Source organism: Asterias rubens, chromosome 2 (assembly GCF_902459465.1).
Source record: "Asterias rubens chromosome 2, eAstRub1.3, whole genome shotgun sequence".
In the NCBI taxonomy this organism is placed as follows: Eukaryota; Metazoa; Echinodermata; class Asteroidea; order Forcipulatida; family Asteriidae; genus Asterias; species Asterias rubens.
The window spans coordinates 6,992,307-7,011,181 of record NC_047063.1 but is presented as its reverse complement, the minus strand read 5'-3'; the positions used below and the strand labels follow the sequence as shown (position 1 = coordinate 7,011,181).

The 18,875-nt window shown below is 38.6% G+C and overlaps 1 protein-coding gene across 4 annotated transcripts in view; it reads left to right on the top strand.

Annotated features, from left to right (window-relative positions):
• Window positions 1-11,021: 11,021 nt before the first annotated feature.
• Window positions 11,022-18,875, top strand: part of LOC117307335 (ataxin-10-like) — a 28,995-nt gene continuing 21,141 nt past the window's right edge. The window contains exons 1-4 of one of the 4 annotated variants that reach the window (XM_033792056.1): window positions 11,022-11,657; window positions 13,342-13,530; window positions 15,735-15,917; window positions 17,800-17,976. In XM_033792056.1, the coding sequence (XP_033647947.1) occupies window positions 11,506-11,657; window positions 13,342-13,530; window positions 15,735-15,917; window positions 17,800-17,976 (701 nt within the window). In that variant the 5' untranslated portion in view covers window positions 11,022-11,505. Of the gene's footprint in view, window positions 11,691-13,341; window positions 13,531-15,734; window positions 15,918-17,799; window positions 17,977-18,875 lie in introns of all 4 variants that reach the window. The other 3 variants (XM_033792059.1, XM_033792057.1, XM_033792058.1) reach the window with 3 other exon arrangements.

The window sequence follows — 18,875 nt, the reverse complement described above, 5'->3', positions numbered from 1 at the left end:
ACGAACGCTAGCGGGCGCTCTGTTTCTCTGAGACCTTATTGCAGATAGCAATTTTGAACAACTGCGCATGTGCGCGCAAAGGACTGTGGGAAAAATTTGGCACCTCGCTCAAAAAAGTAAACAACGTTCAACGTTCGTTCGTACACGATCGATCGGTTTGCAAAATGGATATGGCAGGAGTGACCGAGAAAGAGCTGATTTATAGAATAAATAGTTCTGGCATAGACGAACTAAGGTAATCTTTAGCTAAAGTGAATGTGCCAAGACACAGTAGTTAAAGACAAACTCCAAAGGCGACATTTTTTCGCGATAAAATTACTGTTTTTAGGTTTGCCCGTCTACGTCTGTAGGGCGTCGGAAGACTGACATTGACAAGGTCAATGGCGAGAAGTTGCAACACGGATCAGTGGCCCTCCCGCAACCATCAGTCACCCTCGAAGGATCGGAAATAACAACCAAAACTTCCCACCAGTGACTCCGATTTGTGCTGATAAATACTTCGACAAAAGCATGGACGACCTCCATGACAAAGTAAGACATTTTTTTCTGTTACAAAACAGAGAAACATTGCCAAGGTCATGATGATCGAGGACTGTCGAGTCATGACTGTTTTACAAAAAATACAATCATTTCTTATTCCTGGTATAGACTAGACTCTAGTCTATACCAGGAACAAGAAATGAGAGTCTAGATATAGCTCTATGGATAAAAGCCAACAATGGTTACATTGTCTTGATTCGATTGTATCTGTAATTGTATGCCACTAATCAGCAATGACGTGGACGTAAATAGAATAGCTTTCAATCATGGTAGTTGTACATTTTAAAAACTTTATGTGGCAGATGATACTTTTTCCTTATTTCTCACACCATCAACTTTTTAGGTCTACCACTGATATGGTTCAAAATTAAAGTGACCAAAAGTAAGTGATAACGTCCGTCGATATATCGAAAATACTCAAAAACTCGATATTTTTTTGACATCGAAATCGCCGATGTCACTTTTATAATCATATCGTAATATCGGATTTTCGATATATATCGAAAATTTCCATGTTTTGAAAATTTCGATGTTCCTAAATGATATCGAAAATACCAAAAGAGTGTCCGATTATTTAAAAGAAATCTGTGTTTGAGTATTAGAAAAGCCGTCGTCGTTATGTAGTTTCATCATTTTGAGTTGCCCTATTAAACAAAATACGTTTTACAACCAAGTATGTCTGCATGTTCTTTGTGTTTTCGCCATCAGCCGCCGGCCCGCCGCAGAAGTTCACGACCCCGCGGCGAGCGCACGGTAAAACCTCAGAAGAAACCGCCGCTGCTGCCCCAGCCTATCGGCTGTTTAAGATGCAACTTCCCATTGTGCATGTGATCAAAATCAATGCGTCTTCATCACAGCATTATTGACTTTGCAAAAATACCCCGCAAAAACTTCCCCGAATCAACAAGACAAAACAAAACAAGGAAGAAAACAATCTTACGTTATACAGTAAAATAATCTTTCTATAAATCCAAGGTATCGTAATGGCGTCATTTTGGTCAAATAAAGCCTACACGTTGTGTTGTTTTCGGTAAACAAGCTAACATTTCCGAGGTATGCTTCGCAGACCACGCTGTCGGTGGCTATTGCGTGCGTACCAGCGAAGACTATGCTGTTGTACGGTTTAAGCGTGCACACCAGCGTGTATGGTTATTGCAATTCGGGGGGAAAACCCGTTTGCCCAAGCATGCGCAGACACATGCAGTCTTTGGTCAAGGCGGTATCGCGTGATGCACTGTGTTATTTCGACAATAGAGGGCGTTCTAGCATTCAATGTTTCTTGCCTTTGTTATAGAATGCAAAGTAAAAAGACTACGAGCCTTTATTGGAGACTATGTGACTGCATGCTGCGTGCGTTGTATATTGTGATCGCTGAGTGGTAGGTCTGTGTTTTGCGGGACTTTCTAGTGATTTTTTTTCGATGATTATCTCAACCATTTTCAACCGTAAAGGTAGTCCGCGCGCCCTTTGGACAACTTGATTGACACTTCTACGTCAATGCATCGGCAACTGACACCTTAATGTCGGCGAGTCACGCAACTCACAAAGGCTCTGTGTCATTTTGAGACGGCCAATCATGGCCAATCACGAATCGAGAATTGTGGTGAGCGTTCACCAATTGGCCAAGCCAGCGGTAGCGGCGATCATACTTTGTTGTAAAACCAGAAATAATCGGGGTGGGACTACGCAATCTGAAATTGTTTGGACTACAAACAAGTTCGGGGGATCAGACAAAAACAGGTTGAAATGTAACCCTATTAAACTGTCAGTCTATGGTATATATATTTCTACCTCCATGAGTATACCAAGTGCTGTTTTAGGCTTCCATCTTGCGCGCGGGAAATACTCGATATATCGAGTATACTCGATATTAAATTTTCGATATATCGGTAATGGGAAAAAACCGACATCGACGGACGTTAGTAAGTGACTAAGTAATTGTGGTTTATATTTATATTTATTAATATAAATCTATTTCTACCTCCATGGTTATACCGTAGATCATGACATGACAAGTACGACAAGGTTCTGGTGTAGGTCCTAGCATACTTCTAGTTTCTAGAACTTAGAAGTAGTCCTAGCATAAACATTTTTTTATCAAGGGTTCAGTTTATACAAGTTTGATGTACACGTATTGTACGAACATGATTCTGTGCATAATATAATTACATACTTTGTGCTTTGTTTTGTGCATGTATTACAAAAATGATACTTTTAGTACACTGTACCATTAAGCATCAAGTTGTAAGCTTTATTGTTAGACCCTACTGGTACTGTAATACTGGTACGTTTGTTATGTCTATAATTTTATCATATGATATGAGACTATGAGTTTTTGTAGGTTTGTAATTCGAAAAGCAAGGACTAGGTCACATGAGCGAAACCCTTCTTAAGGTAGGAATTTGAAAAAAGAATATAATTTCTTTTAAATTTTTGTTTTCAAATAAGTTTGATTTATTCAATAAAAAAAATAGATTCTGCATTGGGCATCCTCAAAAAATAAATCCTTTTGGTTTTACTTGGAAATTGTTACCATTTAACTTTATTATTTTGGGGGCAACTATCCCAATTAATACATTTTTGGTTATGATAGACTAATAAAAAGCCATATTGAGAGGACTATTTATACAGTAACTCGCTTTTATATTCTTTATAAATAATAGGCTATATTTGTACATCTGTTAAACCTGATTCTAAACTTATTATACTAATAGGTCTCATTTTGTAGTTTAAGTGGGTGAAAAGTCATTTCAAACCTTGCCATCAAAGAAGAAGTATTATGAGCACTTAAATGTGATTCTCTGCAAACTCTGCATCTTCAAAATTTGGATTTAAATTAACAAGTAAGTAGACTGGCACTGTGGTCAGGTGGTTCAGGGCCCACTAATAATGGGTTCAGTACTGCCAGAGGCAATTTGTAATGTATTAACCTGTCTCATGATTTTACAAAGCCAACATTAAAACAATTGATATTTATTAAGCTGCAGCCACCTTTGGCAAACACGTCATGCATGTCAGAGTCCTTGTTCACAAAAAGACTCTAGAAGAGGGGTCAGACTATCTGCTACACCCACAGGTTGGAATGGAATCTAAAGATGACTGTGCCATGATAAAACTGCAGCTATGTATAAAACCTGTGACAAATTCTTGTTTGTGAATGCTATATCATGCATGTTGTGAATTTAACTCCCGGGGTTGGTGTGAAAACAATTGTTCACAATCTAACCAGCATCTGTAATTATTTGACCAATTTTATGGTGAGAGTTTAAAGGTTTCATTGATAACTGTGGGTACACATAATTTAACTCTTGCTGAAAATAAATCCAAACCTGTCATACTTTTTGTTCAATATATTTGTTTACAAACACTTTTTTATTTACAATTTCCATCCTTTAATTTTTTTCTACAAATATTTAAATTGGTAGTATTAACTTTATAACACCCTTAGTATTTTCATGGCCCCTTAAAAACACTTACATTGCAGTTTACTTCACTCAATTATTATCTACCCTTGGTTGTCTCAGGTATTGTTCATGTTGACTGTACTGAGGCGGTTAACTACAACCCTCTAGATCTTTGCAATTGCAACCCTTGGTATTATTTAAATCTTTGCATTATGAAGTATTATTGTATGATTTAAGTAACCAGAATAAATGAAGCTTTAAACTCTTCAAGACAGTGGAAATGGACGTTTGGACAGTGTTATTGTTTGTATTGTATTGTATTATTCTACTTTCTCTGAGAATTGTAGCCTACAACCGCAGGATGCCACGCACAGGCATATTAAGAAGCACTTGCGATACCTTAGGTGTTTTCAAAGCCCAACAGTCGACAGAACGCTTGCGTCACAGTTCACTCTGCAATTAGCATTTATCTTTTCATCGCCAATTTACGTGTCATCAGTCAAAAATGGCCTCAAGAGCATGAAGACACACACACACACACACAGCCTTTAGTCAATTCAGAAGATGGTCAATGAGCTCTCCTGCAGCAAAAGAAGTAGGATGTGGTTGGTCGAGTCCACAAAACAACAGTACAGATCACATCTTTGGAGTGAACACAGAACTTGGAGAATAACTGCTTCCAATAATGAGTGCTGTCACGAAGCATGTTGATGCACAAGTAATTATCTGAAAGATAAAGCAGACAAAAACTAAGGGAATAAATGAATGGTTACAAGTTCTTAAAAAGGCGTTTAAAACAGACAGGGTCGTGGTCGTTCAGCCCTTGTTTCCTCTTTTACGTATCTTATTTGATGACCTGACATGTGTTGCATTTTAATGACTAAGACAGTTTTCGGATGCATTGTGTGGTGTGTGCATAGTTAGTCTTGGTGCAAGATGTTTCTTGTTTTGATTTCACACCCAGCTCGGCCAACTCACCAACATCGCCCGTAATGGTGAAACATCTAGCACCAAGACCAGCGCATATTATGCATCTAAACATATCCGAAAACAACCGGTTATAAACAGCTCCAGCTGGTCTTTATCACTCGTTAACTTTAAACACCCCCACCCCACGTGAAGCGCTCTCCACCACAACAGGAATGCAGTAGCGAAACTGATTGAGGTATTTATGAATGATCTTTTGCCTTGGAAATCATTACCAAACACTCTGCCCTGAAAGTCAGTCATGACTAATATGACTATGAGCTAATTAATGAGCAGTATCATTATCAGAATATTGTCATTATATTCTGAATATAATATCAATATCTCCAAAAAAAGTTGAGGAATATAGAATTGAATAGGCCTATGTTTCTTTCTTAGTTTCTACCACCAATCACACATACAATAAACATCTAGCCTATACAATACTCAAATTGTAGCCTACAGCTTGTTGGGCTTGACATGCTTGATGATTTAATCATGACCCGGTCATGATTAAATCATCAACAAGCTTTATTGATATTTTATTAAACTATTTTGTGTTCATTCAAAGTAAAAAAAACATGCATGTATGGACCTAGGCCTACCTACGTATGTACGTACTTCTTCCGTTGAGTCGCAAAGCACACTGGTCCGATGGCATTATTGTCGTAGTTTTTTATATTAATAATACACATCTGACATAAAGCATGGAGGTACACCCATTCGTGGGTGAAACTGTCTTCCGCCACAGAAGCATGACCGTCCACCACAAACAATGTCAATGTTTACAAACTTATTGTTTACACAAAAACTTTGTAGAACACGTTACGTGACGACCGTATAACTGGAGGTGCAAAATATTTCCCACAATCCTTTGCGGGACGTCGGATTTTTGCTATCTGCAATAAGGTCTATGGGGAGATCCGGAAATTAGAGAAACAGAGCGCCCGCTAGCGTTCGTTCATTACAAGCGTGTACAGTTTTTGCCGTGCATAATCGGAACGTTCGGACGCAACACCAATGGTCTAGGAACCTAGACTACGTGCGAGGCGAATAAAATCACACGCCTGTTCTTCTTGGAATTGGCATACATCAAGTTTAGTAATGCACAACCAATTTCAGGTTTGAAAATGCAAGTGCTTTGATATAAAAGCCGCGCTAGATGAGGAGGGTTCTAGTATATACAATTGTTGTGGGAAGTATTCTTAAAGGTAATAATCATTTTGTAGGATTGGATTAGAAATGGTTTTTATAATCGGTATGAAATATTGTCATCAATGTTGTGTGTTGATAAATTGTTGAGCGTGCACAACATAGTTGCGAAACGTCGCCTCCCCTCCTAACCTTCTCTCTTGCGTTCTTCAACTAAAGGAATTGGTGTTTGTTTCTAGAATTGAGCTTTAATATTGGGGAAGGGTGTACTTGACAATGATGGTTCATGGCATGATGTGTAGGGTTTTTCGTGATGTTTTAGTGTTGATCGAGCGGGCCAACGCATTATCCATTTATTCAATCGGCTTTTGTCATTATATAAATTTTATTCACTGCACTGAGTATTTCCCCGCTAAGATGACTGTCAGTGTAAATACCTAGTCGACTAAAAATATAGCACGTATACACTGCTATAATGACACACTTATTTGATTGTGTTGAGCACAATGGTATAATTCAAATATTGCCGTGGCGGTCTTTGTCATAGAGCCAATCGGACAATATAAGACGATGAATTTGGAATCAGCAGTGGTATTTGGTTTCCTCAGCAACACATCCATAGTCACCGATAGCCACGGATTTACTCGAGGCTCGATCGTAGAGTCTGGTCTCCCCTTAACAATAATCACCACTGCCAATAGCAGATGAGATAATTATCCGATTAAAAGGCTTGTATGAAAGTGGTACCCTCCTCAAACTCATAATTACAGCCACCATAGCCGCGGAGTTTATCTGACTGAAAAGGGAGAAGTTCTGGTAAAGCAGATTAACAAAAAATGCGCCAGTTGTGTGGACGGTGTCGGAACACTTGAACGACAAAGTCATTTCTGCAAAACTGTGTTGAAAACAAACACATTTAATGATTGGTCGCTATAATATGTTGAATGATTTGTTGCTTTGTTTCCAATCGTTCACACGATTTTATAATCTTAGGCCCCATCCATCGTGATTTATCGAGCGTATACGCCCAACGACGCATACAAAGTTGTCGGAGCACCAAATAAAGCGAGTTTTCGGAACACGCTGTGCAACAGATATCTAATCTACTGTTTTTACCACCGCTTTTGGGGAGTAACAGAGCGTCGGCCTCATTAATTTTTAGTTTATTCTCATATTAATTAATTGTCATGTAAACTTTATGGCAAACCCCGGCCGGGGCGCGCGCCCCGCGTGACGAATTCCCCTGATAAAACATCCGACTTTATATGTTCTCTTACAAACTAAATAGAAACGGTAATTTTATTGGTCTTTAAAAACTACTCCTACGTCCTCTCACTTATTTGACTTTTAGAAAACATTTGCCTTGTAATTTTGAGGGTTTGTACGTCCAGTTTGTAAATTTTGTATGGAGAAATTCGTAAAAATGTAGTACCCGATTCAGCCGCACATGGTTAACAAAACCCGACGGCCGATCCCGATTGCTTAACACAAACCGGATTTGGGGCAAAATGTACATCCTGAGTCCTGACCAAACTGCTTTAAGTTCCAACAATTTTGTTGCTTCAGAACTTTGACCAATGTTATGTTCGTTTACAGCTTCAAAACAGCCGTTGATGTTTCACAAAGTCCGTAACTCTGAAAGCATACGGTAATTTCATGTGCTCTTTTGGAGGTTTAACTGACAAAACCTATATGAAAAGAATCGGTATTGTAATCACTTTCTTTTTGAAAATATTGCAATTTTTGCCTGTATACGTTCTGTGTGTTGGGGATGAAATATGGACTGTACCACCAATGGTACGGGTTAGCAACAGTGGGTTGCTGTTTGATGCGTTTAAAAAATGCTGGAAAGTTGGGTATAGGCTTACATGAGTGACTTGAGTGAGTTACTCACACATATGTAACAGACGCATGTATTTTTGTTTCACATAAAGCCTTAATTATTTTTATTTAACACACGAAATTAACCCCCTGTACAAAATGGTATATAAACCATACCATTTACCCCTCTGCGCAACATCAATGAGGCACTCTGGATTGTTAATGGAAGTCTGAGGTCGCCATCTACTTCAAACTTAAAGAGGTGGCTCTGTGTGCAGCCTACGGCTTCCCCCTTAGACTAACAGGTGGCCCATATCAAAACCAGACACCACAGAGGTGACTCTGTGTGCAGCCTACGGCTTCCCCCTTCGACCAACAGGTGGCCCATATCAAAACCAGACAACCACACATGTAAGGAGATATCGCTCGTGACTCCAGCCAATCAGACAACTCGTAAGAGGGAGTTCGGTTCAGGGTTTTGTAGACTTGCAACCCGACGTCTGTAACGACACAACCGTGTTGGATTCCACAAGGATGCCATGCCACTGGACCTTCTAATTTTCAATCCAAGATGGCGCGGGTTACGCTTTTAATAGTATAGATTTGCACAACATTGATCGCCGCCGACCTGCAGGGTCAGCAGACGGGGGAAAACTAGCCCCCTAAGTCGGTCCACAATCCACTCCGTATCCTCGGCCCCAGCACTTTTTTTTTTTACCACCCGATCTGGACCCTTTTTTGCTATCATGGTTATTGTTACTAAATATAACAACTCAATTAAAGCTTTCTAATATCCATATTGTGTCTGCATCATAATGCTCACATGTGGCGTTTCATCCCTATCATCACCAGCGTCGTCAAAAGTGGATAAAAACAATACATTTTATGGTGGGGGGTTGGTGATGGGTGGTTACTGCCTGGGTCCCGGGCCCGCCCAAGCGCCCGGAAAAATTTTGCATTCCAGATGCTCTGTGGTGCAATCTTAGGCCACTAAGAGGCATACAGAATGGAACAGAACATAAAGCCTTTAAAATGTGAGCAGTAATAGTATAGAACCTTTTGAGTTAACAGCATCATAGTTCGGTGCGGATCTATGACACAATTTTTAGGGTGCAAATCTGTCAAAGAGTTACCTGGGTAAAATGTTACCTGTATCGCTCGAACTCGCTGCAGAACGGGTTCTGCAATGACGGTGGGACAGAGACAGCGCGTCACCGTAAAGTAAACCAGTAAAGAGAACTAAGTATGGAGATGACACGTTCAGATGAACAGCTCTCCCTGAGTAGCTACACCCACAATTTACATACATGACAAACGTTGCTCAAGTTTCCTTTCTTCTGATTTATTACAGCAGGGTGAATATTCATGTATCGGCTTTTGCGATGATGAAACACAGGGCCCAATTTCATTGAGCTGCTTAACTGTAAGCAATCTTTTTTGCTTAAACGTAGCTAAAACCATGGAGGAATGTACACCTATTTCACGAGCTTAACACGTAAACAAACTGCGCGCACAAGCTTTCAGACGGGTTGTTCTAAAAAAACCTCGACCCCCTCGACCCCCACCACCCCTCGACCCCTCGACGTCCGCCCCGTGTTCGACGAATGTCCCAATTCCGAATTCATAAAATGTCGCTTTACGGCCGAGTAAGAATTAAGTTCCCGATTTAGAATTCACAGTGTGTGATCCGCGACGCAACTTCCTTCCACGACTAGGCTTGACTTCACTACGCAATAAATGTAATATATATGCAATAAATGTAATATATATGCAATAAATGTAATATACATGCAATAAATGTAATATACATGCAATAAATGTAATATATATGCAATAAATGTAATATACATGCAATAAATGTAACATATATGCAATAAATGTAATATACATGCAATAAATGTAATATATATGCAATAAATGTAACATATATGCAATAAATGTAATATATATGCAATAAATGTAACATATATGCAATAAATGTAATATATATGCAATAAATGTAATATACATGCAATAAATGTAATATATATGCAATAAATGTAATATACATGCAATAAATGTAATATATATGCAATAAATGTAATATACATGCAATAAATGTAATATATATGCAATAAATGTAATATACATGCAATAAATGTAACATATATGCAATAAATGTAATATATATGCAATAAATGTAACATATATGCAATAAATGTAATATACATGCAATAAATGTAATATATATGCAATAAATGTAATATATATGCAATAAATGTAATATACATGCAATAAATGTAACATACATGTATATGCAATAAATGTAATATATATGCAATAAATGTAATATATATGCAATAAATGTAATATATATGCAATAAATGTAATATACATGCAATAAATGTAATATATATGCAATAAATGTAATATACATGCAATAAATGTAATATATATGCAATAAAGTAATATACATGCAATAAATGTAATATATATGCAATAAATGTAATATACATGCAATAAATGTAATATATATGCAATAAATGTAATATACATGCAATAAATGTAATATATATGCAATAAATGTAATATTTATGCAATAAATGTAATATACATGCAATAAATGTAATATATATGCAATAAATGTAATATACATGCAATAAATGTAATATTTATGCAATAAATCGCACATTATTACAATTTATCGCACATATATTACAATTTATCGCACATATATTACAATTTATCACACATATATTACAATTTATTGCATATATATTACAATTTATTGCATATATATTACATTTATTGCTTATATATTACATTTATTGCATATATATTACATTTATTGCATACATCAAATGAATATCGCACATATGTGACAATTATCGCATATGTGAGAAACATCGCACATACATTGTACATTATCGAATAATGCAACGTTTGACACGCCATAGCACTGTGCTGACATACTTCCTGAACAAGAATCTGAGCAAGCGATTAGCCCATCCCAGCGGTCCTGGATAGACTGACCGCTAGGGCCGAGCGAAAGAGTGACCATAGCCCTTATCGCAAATACCAATGCGCAAGCGCAGACTGTTGAATGAGGTGCATTGTGGGATAGATATGGATCAAATTTGGGTACCAGCTAGACCACAATGCACCTAATTCCAAGCTTTACGCGCGCGCCCCAGTATTTGCGAAAAGGTCTGTGATTATGTACACCAAACCTATGTAGCGCCCTCATACGGTCCCCCTCGTCAACAACAAACTGACAGGTTGGTATCCGGACGACTTGATGCGAACTAATTATTAATTTTACAGGCACCCGACTAAAGCTTATGTTGAGAGGCCATGATTGGATTCTGCAGCCGTGTGTGTTGTGGACAGGTGCTGTGTTTGTTTTCACTTTATGTTAGCATGGCCGTGGTCGGTCAGTCGGTCCAGTAAAACGAATTACAACCCTCTGTTCAAAGCCTCCAGTGCGAAAAAACCCTAACTCTGAACTTTTGAAATGGCTGCTTCCTCTTCACGATAAAGTGGGTTGAGTGAGGGTGACGACTCGGTAATTCGGGTCTGTATTTCCCAGACATCTAACCCAACCTACAGGAGGAAGTAGGTAGTGGTTCATTCAATCAAGAACATGGAGAATTCAAACCACAGCAAGTTCAGCGAGGCAACAGAATATCTGCAAAGAACTGATTTGAATCAAGGTCTCATTAATGAAGAAAGAGCGACAGAATTAAGACATGTTTTGCAAAACATGTCTGAGATGACAAAGCTGAGTGAAAACAGGTCAGCAGACATTCGTCAATGACAGTTGAGTCAGTAAGATAATTATTAAGAAATAGAGTAAATTAGTTGCGATATTTAATTAATTCTAACTAATCTAATCACACGATCATCCATCCCATCAAGGGTTATGACTGCAATATTTGTCTGGGCCAGATAATGATCATCAGGCAATCAGTCAATTACTTGCGATATCGTAACCCTCCCGACAGCCGCAAGGCCGGATGTTTACGAGATTCTTTCGAGCGGCAAATGACAATCTGGTCCAACACATAATTTTGACGGATAGTCACCAGATTTGACCCATTTTTACCACTTATAAAAATCATGACACAAATTCTAAGAGCACGAACTTAATCCTCAATGTCTAATGAACACTCAAAACACCATTTAAAAAATATTTTTGAAGAAAAAGACCAAAACTTACCAGACCCCAGAGCGAGTTCCCAGGTTTATATATTGAACCTGTCGCATCGCTTTGCAATACTTAATATCTTTTGGTTGGACTAAACCATTCTGGGAAAGGGGTGTGCTGCAGTGCGCGCGCACCATATTATGAGTAAACGGCGGGCAATGTACAGATAGCGCACGCGCACTGCCTTGTATTACACCTTTTCACAGAATGGTGTAGTCCAACCAAAAAATAAAACGTTTGCAAAGCGATGCGACAGGTTCAAAATATAAACCTGTGAATTCGCTCCGGGATTTTTTTGCCCTTTTTCTTCACAAATATTTTTTTCAATGGTGTTTTGAGTGTTCATTAGACATTGAGGATTAAGTTCGTGCCTTAAGAATTTGTGTCATGATTTTTTTTAAAGTGGTAAAAATCGGGCAAGTCTGGTGACTTGCTGTCGAAATTAACCAGGTTGGACCAGATTGTCATTAGACGCTCGAGAGAATCTCGTAACCCTCCAGCCTGGTGGCCGTCGGGAGGAGGGTTACGTTATCGCAACTATCAGTCAATGTGCTTTACATTTACTTCTACCTAGAAACTAGAAGGCTCCCCCATGAGCCTTATATATGGGGTCTAATATTTTGGGCCTCCTTTTAAATCGGGGTTGATAGATGAAAGTTTCACGATCGTTTGCCACCAATAACTCAAGTTTCCTATTTATATGTACTATGTACAACTAAAACTTTCCCCACACACTCGTACATTCATAATGCTTGCATTGCCTTTTTGTTGAGTGAAATTAAACAAAATCTTCAAAAAATGCTATTTTCTTCTCAGTACTCACTTGTTTTTCTGCCGCATCGCTCGTTTTTTGACTTCTCAATATGCTCAACGCTTTATATTTTTGGTCACCTAGCGCTGAACTGTGGGTACCAGCCTATTGAATTGACGAACTGCCGAGCCTTGGCCGAGTCGGACTAAACCATTCTGTAATAGGGGTGTTACAAAAAGAACGGAACACTCCCCCTAACCACATCAAGGAAGCTAACACTATTCACATTTTTAAGAAACTCCTCAAAGTTTTCTATTCCAACAAGTGTATCTACATTAATTTCATCCAACTGTCTTGAGCGCCTTTGAACAACCTTGGTTGATTTTGGTGCTATATAAATTCCCTCTGATTGATTGATTGAGTAAGGGGGAGAGTCAAATCTGAACTTAAGAAAAGTTTATATGAAAATGGCATTGTGTGGAAAGAGCATTTATAACCTGTTTATTTGTTGGTTCCTTTAGATCCCTAATGACTGAAACTGCCCTTGTGAAGCTGTGCAGGCTGCTGGATGGCTTCCACACACAAGCCAAATCCAGTGTGACTGATGATTCTATGATGACAAACGAGTCCCTTATGTTAACATGCACATGGTGTTTGAGATGTTTAAGGAACTCCTGTGTTCAATCTCCACTGAACCAGAAGACCATTTGGTGAGTAATTTATGGAGTGTCAATCGTGACATTAAAGGCAGTGGACACTATTGGTAATTACTCAAAATAATTATTGGCATAAAACCTTTCTTGGTGACTAGTAATGGGGAGAGGTTGATAGTACAAAACATTGTGAGAAACGGCTCCCTCTGAAGTGCCATAGTTTTCGAGAAAGAAGTAGTTTTCCACGAATTTGATTTCGAGACCTCAATTTAGAACTTGAGCTCTCGAAATCAACGATCTAAACGCACACAACTTCGTGACAAGGGTTATTTTTCTTTCATTATCTCATAACTTTGATGACTGATTGAGCTCAAATTTTCACAGGTTTGTTATTTTATGCATATGTTGAGATACACCAACTGTGCAGGCTAGTCTGTGACAATTACCAATAGTGTCCACTGTTTTTAAAGGCACTGGACACTATTGGTATACACTCAAAATAATTGTTGCCATGAAAACTTATTTGGTAACAAGCAATGGCTGTTGATAGTATAAAACATTGTCAGAAACGGCTCCGAGAAAAGTTTTAGAGAAAGAAGAAAATATCCACTAATTGGAATTTGATTTTGAGACCTCAGAATTAGATTGTGAGGTCCCGAAATCAACCATCTGAAAGCACACAACTTCGTGTGACAAGGGTGTTATTTCTTTCATTATTATCTCGCAACTTCGATGCCCAATTGAGTTCAAATTTTCACAGGTGAAGACTGGTCTTTGACAATTACCAAAGGTGTCTAGTGTCTGTGCTTTATATGTACAATGTACCGTTTGTGTAATGACCCAGCCACCTAAATTGTTAGCTAATGTATAAAACTAATATTAATGTAGCTCATTTGGTGAAGTTTGATTTAATTGCCTTTACCTAGTTGAGGCATTCCCAGGAAATATAAAACAAATAAAACATGTACAAACATGATGAATTCATGACTTGAAATAATATGTGTCTGCAATTTCAACATTACCATCCCTGAAGCAAATTTAAATACCTCCATCTTAAAAGTTTACAATTTAATTGTGTCTACATGTATCTTGCATTATGAATGGACATGCCTGTATTCAATGTTAACCGCCTTCCACCCCTACACTGCAATGCAACTCATTTCTGAAGCCCTGTTCCCACTGGACTTAATTTGGGTAAACTAACCAAGCCAGTTGGTAACTTACCCATTTCAAATCCAGTGCGAACAGCCCAGGTAACTTTCCTGACAGAAAACTTAACCACGCCGCTTGGGCATTGGGTGGTTTAACCGAGCAAAAGGTGCCCATGAAGATTGACTATGGCCCGATTTCACAAAGAGTTAGGACTAGTCCTAGGAGATATTAAAAACGTATGGCTAGTCCTAACGAGATAACACTAGTCTCCACTTTTTGGGAAATCCCTCCCCCCCCCAGGTCAGTTTAACCGAGACAGAAAATCCAGTGACCTTTCACCGGCCTAGATCACGCGCGTAAAAATAGCATCTTTTGTACATAGTTCACTGTCTCGGTAATTCTATTGGTCAATTAAATCCAAGTGCGGACTGTGGGAAGATTAACCCATCGGAATGTTACCCGGCATCATGAGTTACCCAAAATTTGTATCAAATTCGAACACAGCCTTATAGAATCTATTATGCAGTACTCAATTTAAAAATCTAGGATGCTATGTTCAATCACACTAATATTTCATATATAGGATTTGAGGCATTGCATGGTGAGGTATCATATTTGGTTTGCGGTAACACCATGTGTGTATCTAGAGTTTGTTCTTAGACAGGTTTGAAAACTGTCTTTCTTTATTCTACTACCGCAGAGTAGATAAATATCGGATGTTCGGGAGACTTCTCACTTCTGAAAAGAACTGTCCTGCTTTTAAACTGATTTTATCTCTTCAGTCTCCTGACCATGACCAGAGCAAGCTAGTCGAAATGTTGAGACAAATTCAAGAACTGACTCCGCGCTAGTGCAGTTAATTACGATCCTATAAACTTAAGTAGTAGTCCCGGGTAGTAGTTGAAAAGCAGGACAGTTCTTTTCAGAACTAAGAAGTCTCCCGAACACCCGAACACCCGAACAATCTACTCCGCGGTAGTAGAATAAAGCAAGACAGTTCTCTAAGAACAAACTCTACCTGGCAAGTAGATACACACATGGTGTTACCGCAAACCAAACATATAATACTTCATTTGTAACCGGTTTGTCTTATAATGAACATAATTCAGGAATGCAGGAGCAGTCAAGTTCTTAAAGCAGCTCATAATCTTCATATCAGCTGCTCCACATCCCATACAAGAAGACAATGCTGTGTGTCTAAGATGTGCTATTCAGCTTCTTGGTAACCTTCTAAGTGGCCAATCAGAGCTCCTGTCCGTCACATGGCAAGACATCTTCCCTCAAATGTGTCTGTAAGTTGATTGCAAGAACCATAGAGCTACAAGGGAAAGTGGTTGGGTTAATTTTGTAATAATTTTGGGTTGAACAAAACAGAAATAACTAGAACTCTCTATTACTTGTGTCCTTGAGCAAGATACTTGACTATAATTGCTTCTCTTCACCCAGTGGTATAAATGGGTAACTGCGAGGGTACAGGTTGATATTGTGAATGAAAAAGCCTTTGGAGCGATATAAACTGTTGCCCAGGTTGTATACTCCCAAGGGAGCTGAGAAACATTAAAAAAAGCCTCTGGAGTGATAGAAACTGTTGCCCAGGTTGTATACTCCCAAGGGAGCTGAAAAACATTAAAAAAAGCCTTTGGAGCGATATAAACTGTTGCCCAGGTTGTATACTCCCAAGGGAGCTGAAAAACATTAAAAAAAAGGCTTTGGAGCGATATAAACTGCTGCCCAGGTTGTATACTCCCAAGGGAGCTGAGAAACATTAAAAAAAGCCTTTGGAGCGATATAAACTGTTGCCCAGGTTGTATACTCCCAAGGGAGCTCAGAAACATTAAAAAGGGATGTTATTGGCCCTATGACCAGTAATTGTGAACCCTGTTTCTTGTACATACTTTTGATGTTTTTTTTTTAATCATGAACAGCTGATGAGAATGAATTTACGAAACCCATATCTTGCTTGGCGTTTTGATGATGTAATCTACTTGTTAATGAAGTCTCTTAGGCATGGTCTATGATCTTCAGGGCCCAATTTCATAGAGCTGCTAAGCACACAAATTTGCTTAGCATGACATTTCTGCCTCAATAAAAACAGGATTACCAACCATATTCCCACCTGATTTTCAGTATGGGCAAACAACGGCGGAATACCAGTAACAAGCAATACACAACAAATGGAAATTTGGTTGGTAATCCTGTTTTTATCAAGGAAGAATGTTCATGTCATATAAGCAAATTTGTGTGCTTAGCAGCTCTATAAAATTGGGCCTAGGTCTTATTCCGTCTGTCTCTGTCTCAGATTTCTAGGACTGAACGGTTCTGGTCTGGTGTCGGTCTCTATGGTGGATATTGACTGCATAAATCCCTGTTTAAACAGTACTCAATTGTTTTATAGGCAGTGTCATGTTTCATGGAGTTACTGTTTGGGAAACCAGGACATATATTATGTATGCAGACCTATTACATACACTGCTCTCTGTGTGTTATTTAATATCAACAACGAGGCTGTTGCATTCAGTTCATGGCATCTGAAATTAATGAGCTATGATATCATCATGATGTTAGTAGAAGAGCGTCTGTATTAAACATCCTACACTGGTTGCACTGGCCAATTTGAATGCACCCCTTTCTTTTCATTTTACAGCAAATTCAAACACCCTTTTCCAAGCTTTGTCTCAAACTTTGTAGTCGAAGCACATAACTTTTGATTTTTTATAGTGCAAGTATAAGTGAAAGTGTTTCTTTTGAATAGACCGATCCAATAGGCTCCACCCACGGCGCATGTGTGAGCAAGAACACGTGAGCCTCTCCATTGCCATTCTTCACAAATCTGGTGTGCGCTCCAAGCATACGTGCACGTATGTCAGACTTTATTTGTTGGACTTTTGGTTGCGCATTGGGTTGTGATTTGTCAACAGCCAATGGGGTAGAGCTCAATGGATCACTCTATTGTACGCACACTTTACCTTCAAGCACTTGGACATTTTATTGGCATTGTGGTTAAAATAAAGTGCCATCAGTTGTTCATTCAAGTATAGATGGATGGGTACAGGCAAGTTAATATTGACATCCCCTGTTGAACTGCTTTTTGAATGAGTAAATGTAATATTTCAGTTGAAGAAAACAACTTGGCAACATCCTGATTGTACAACTTATTTTGTTTTCTAACCCTAGCTCAGTGTTTCAATGTGCTGACTCCAAAGCATCTCAATATCTATGTATGGTGATCCAGATAAGCCTTCAAGACATTCCAGTTTCAGACACAAAACAGCTTTGGACGTGTGATGATGGGTATCAATTAATAGAAGCTATACTAACACTAAGTGAGAAAGAAACAGGGCAGGATTTCAGGTAAGGATTCAAACCTCGGACCCATCTTGGTTATCAAGTTAATAACATTTCAGGTTACTTGTTCTTTATTAAAATACATCAAGAAATGGTATTACAAAGCACAGCCCTCTGAGGAGGTAGGATCATGTAACACTGTGGACTTCAACGACTACTGACATAGCAGTCTGCATGGCGTTTTATCAAAATGAGTCATCGCATTGTGTTGTGTTGCAATGCATTGTCAACATTTTCAAACATGGTTTATGGTTGAGGTGCATTGGTGTTCATTGCTAATTATCGCCATGATTCAGGGGTGCGTTGACAGGCGATGGAACAACTGCCATTGTTAGGTAACCGAGTGTGGCTCTTATTCATATTCATCTTAACTCGTATTCATTCATACTTGTCTGCTGTGATCACATGATTACTACGTGCAGTATGTCTTTAGCCAGTTTCACACAAGCTTTCTAAAACATGGTTGTTGGAATGAAATCACATTCCCGTTAGAAAATCGCAAATTTGCATCATGTGAAATGAATCCGTGTGATGAAATCATCAGGGACCTGCGTAATAAACAACCGGGATCAAGACCTTCAGAAATCACATCCCTCTTAGAATTGCTGAGATCACTTGTGTGAAACGACACACTGTGATTACCAAGGTCCTTGGTGATCGCACAACGATCACGCATGCACAAACCATGAAGTGTCTTGTCTTCATGCAAAAACTTTTAAGCAGTTCACTTCATTACCTGGTGGAGAAAGGTCGTTTGTTTATTCTAGGTTTCCAACAAAAATGTGTCGGCAGCACAAACTGAACATTAGTTTATATTGCTTTGCTCAAAGGTTTTATGCTATATCCAAGACGCTTTCTAGCTTTTCCATTTTGCAATTTCGGATACATTCATCTTTGTAGTCTGG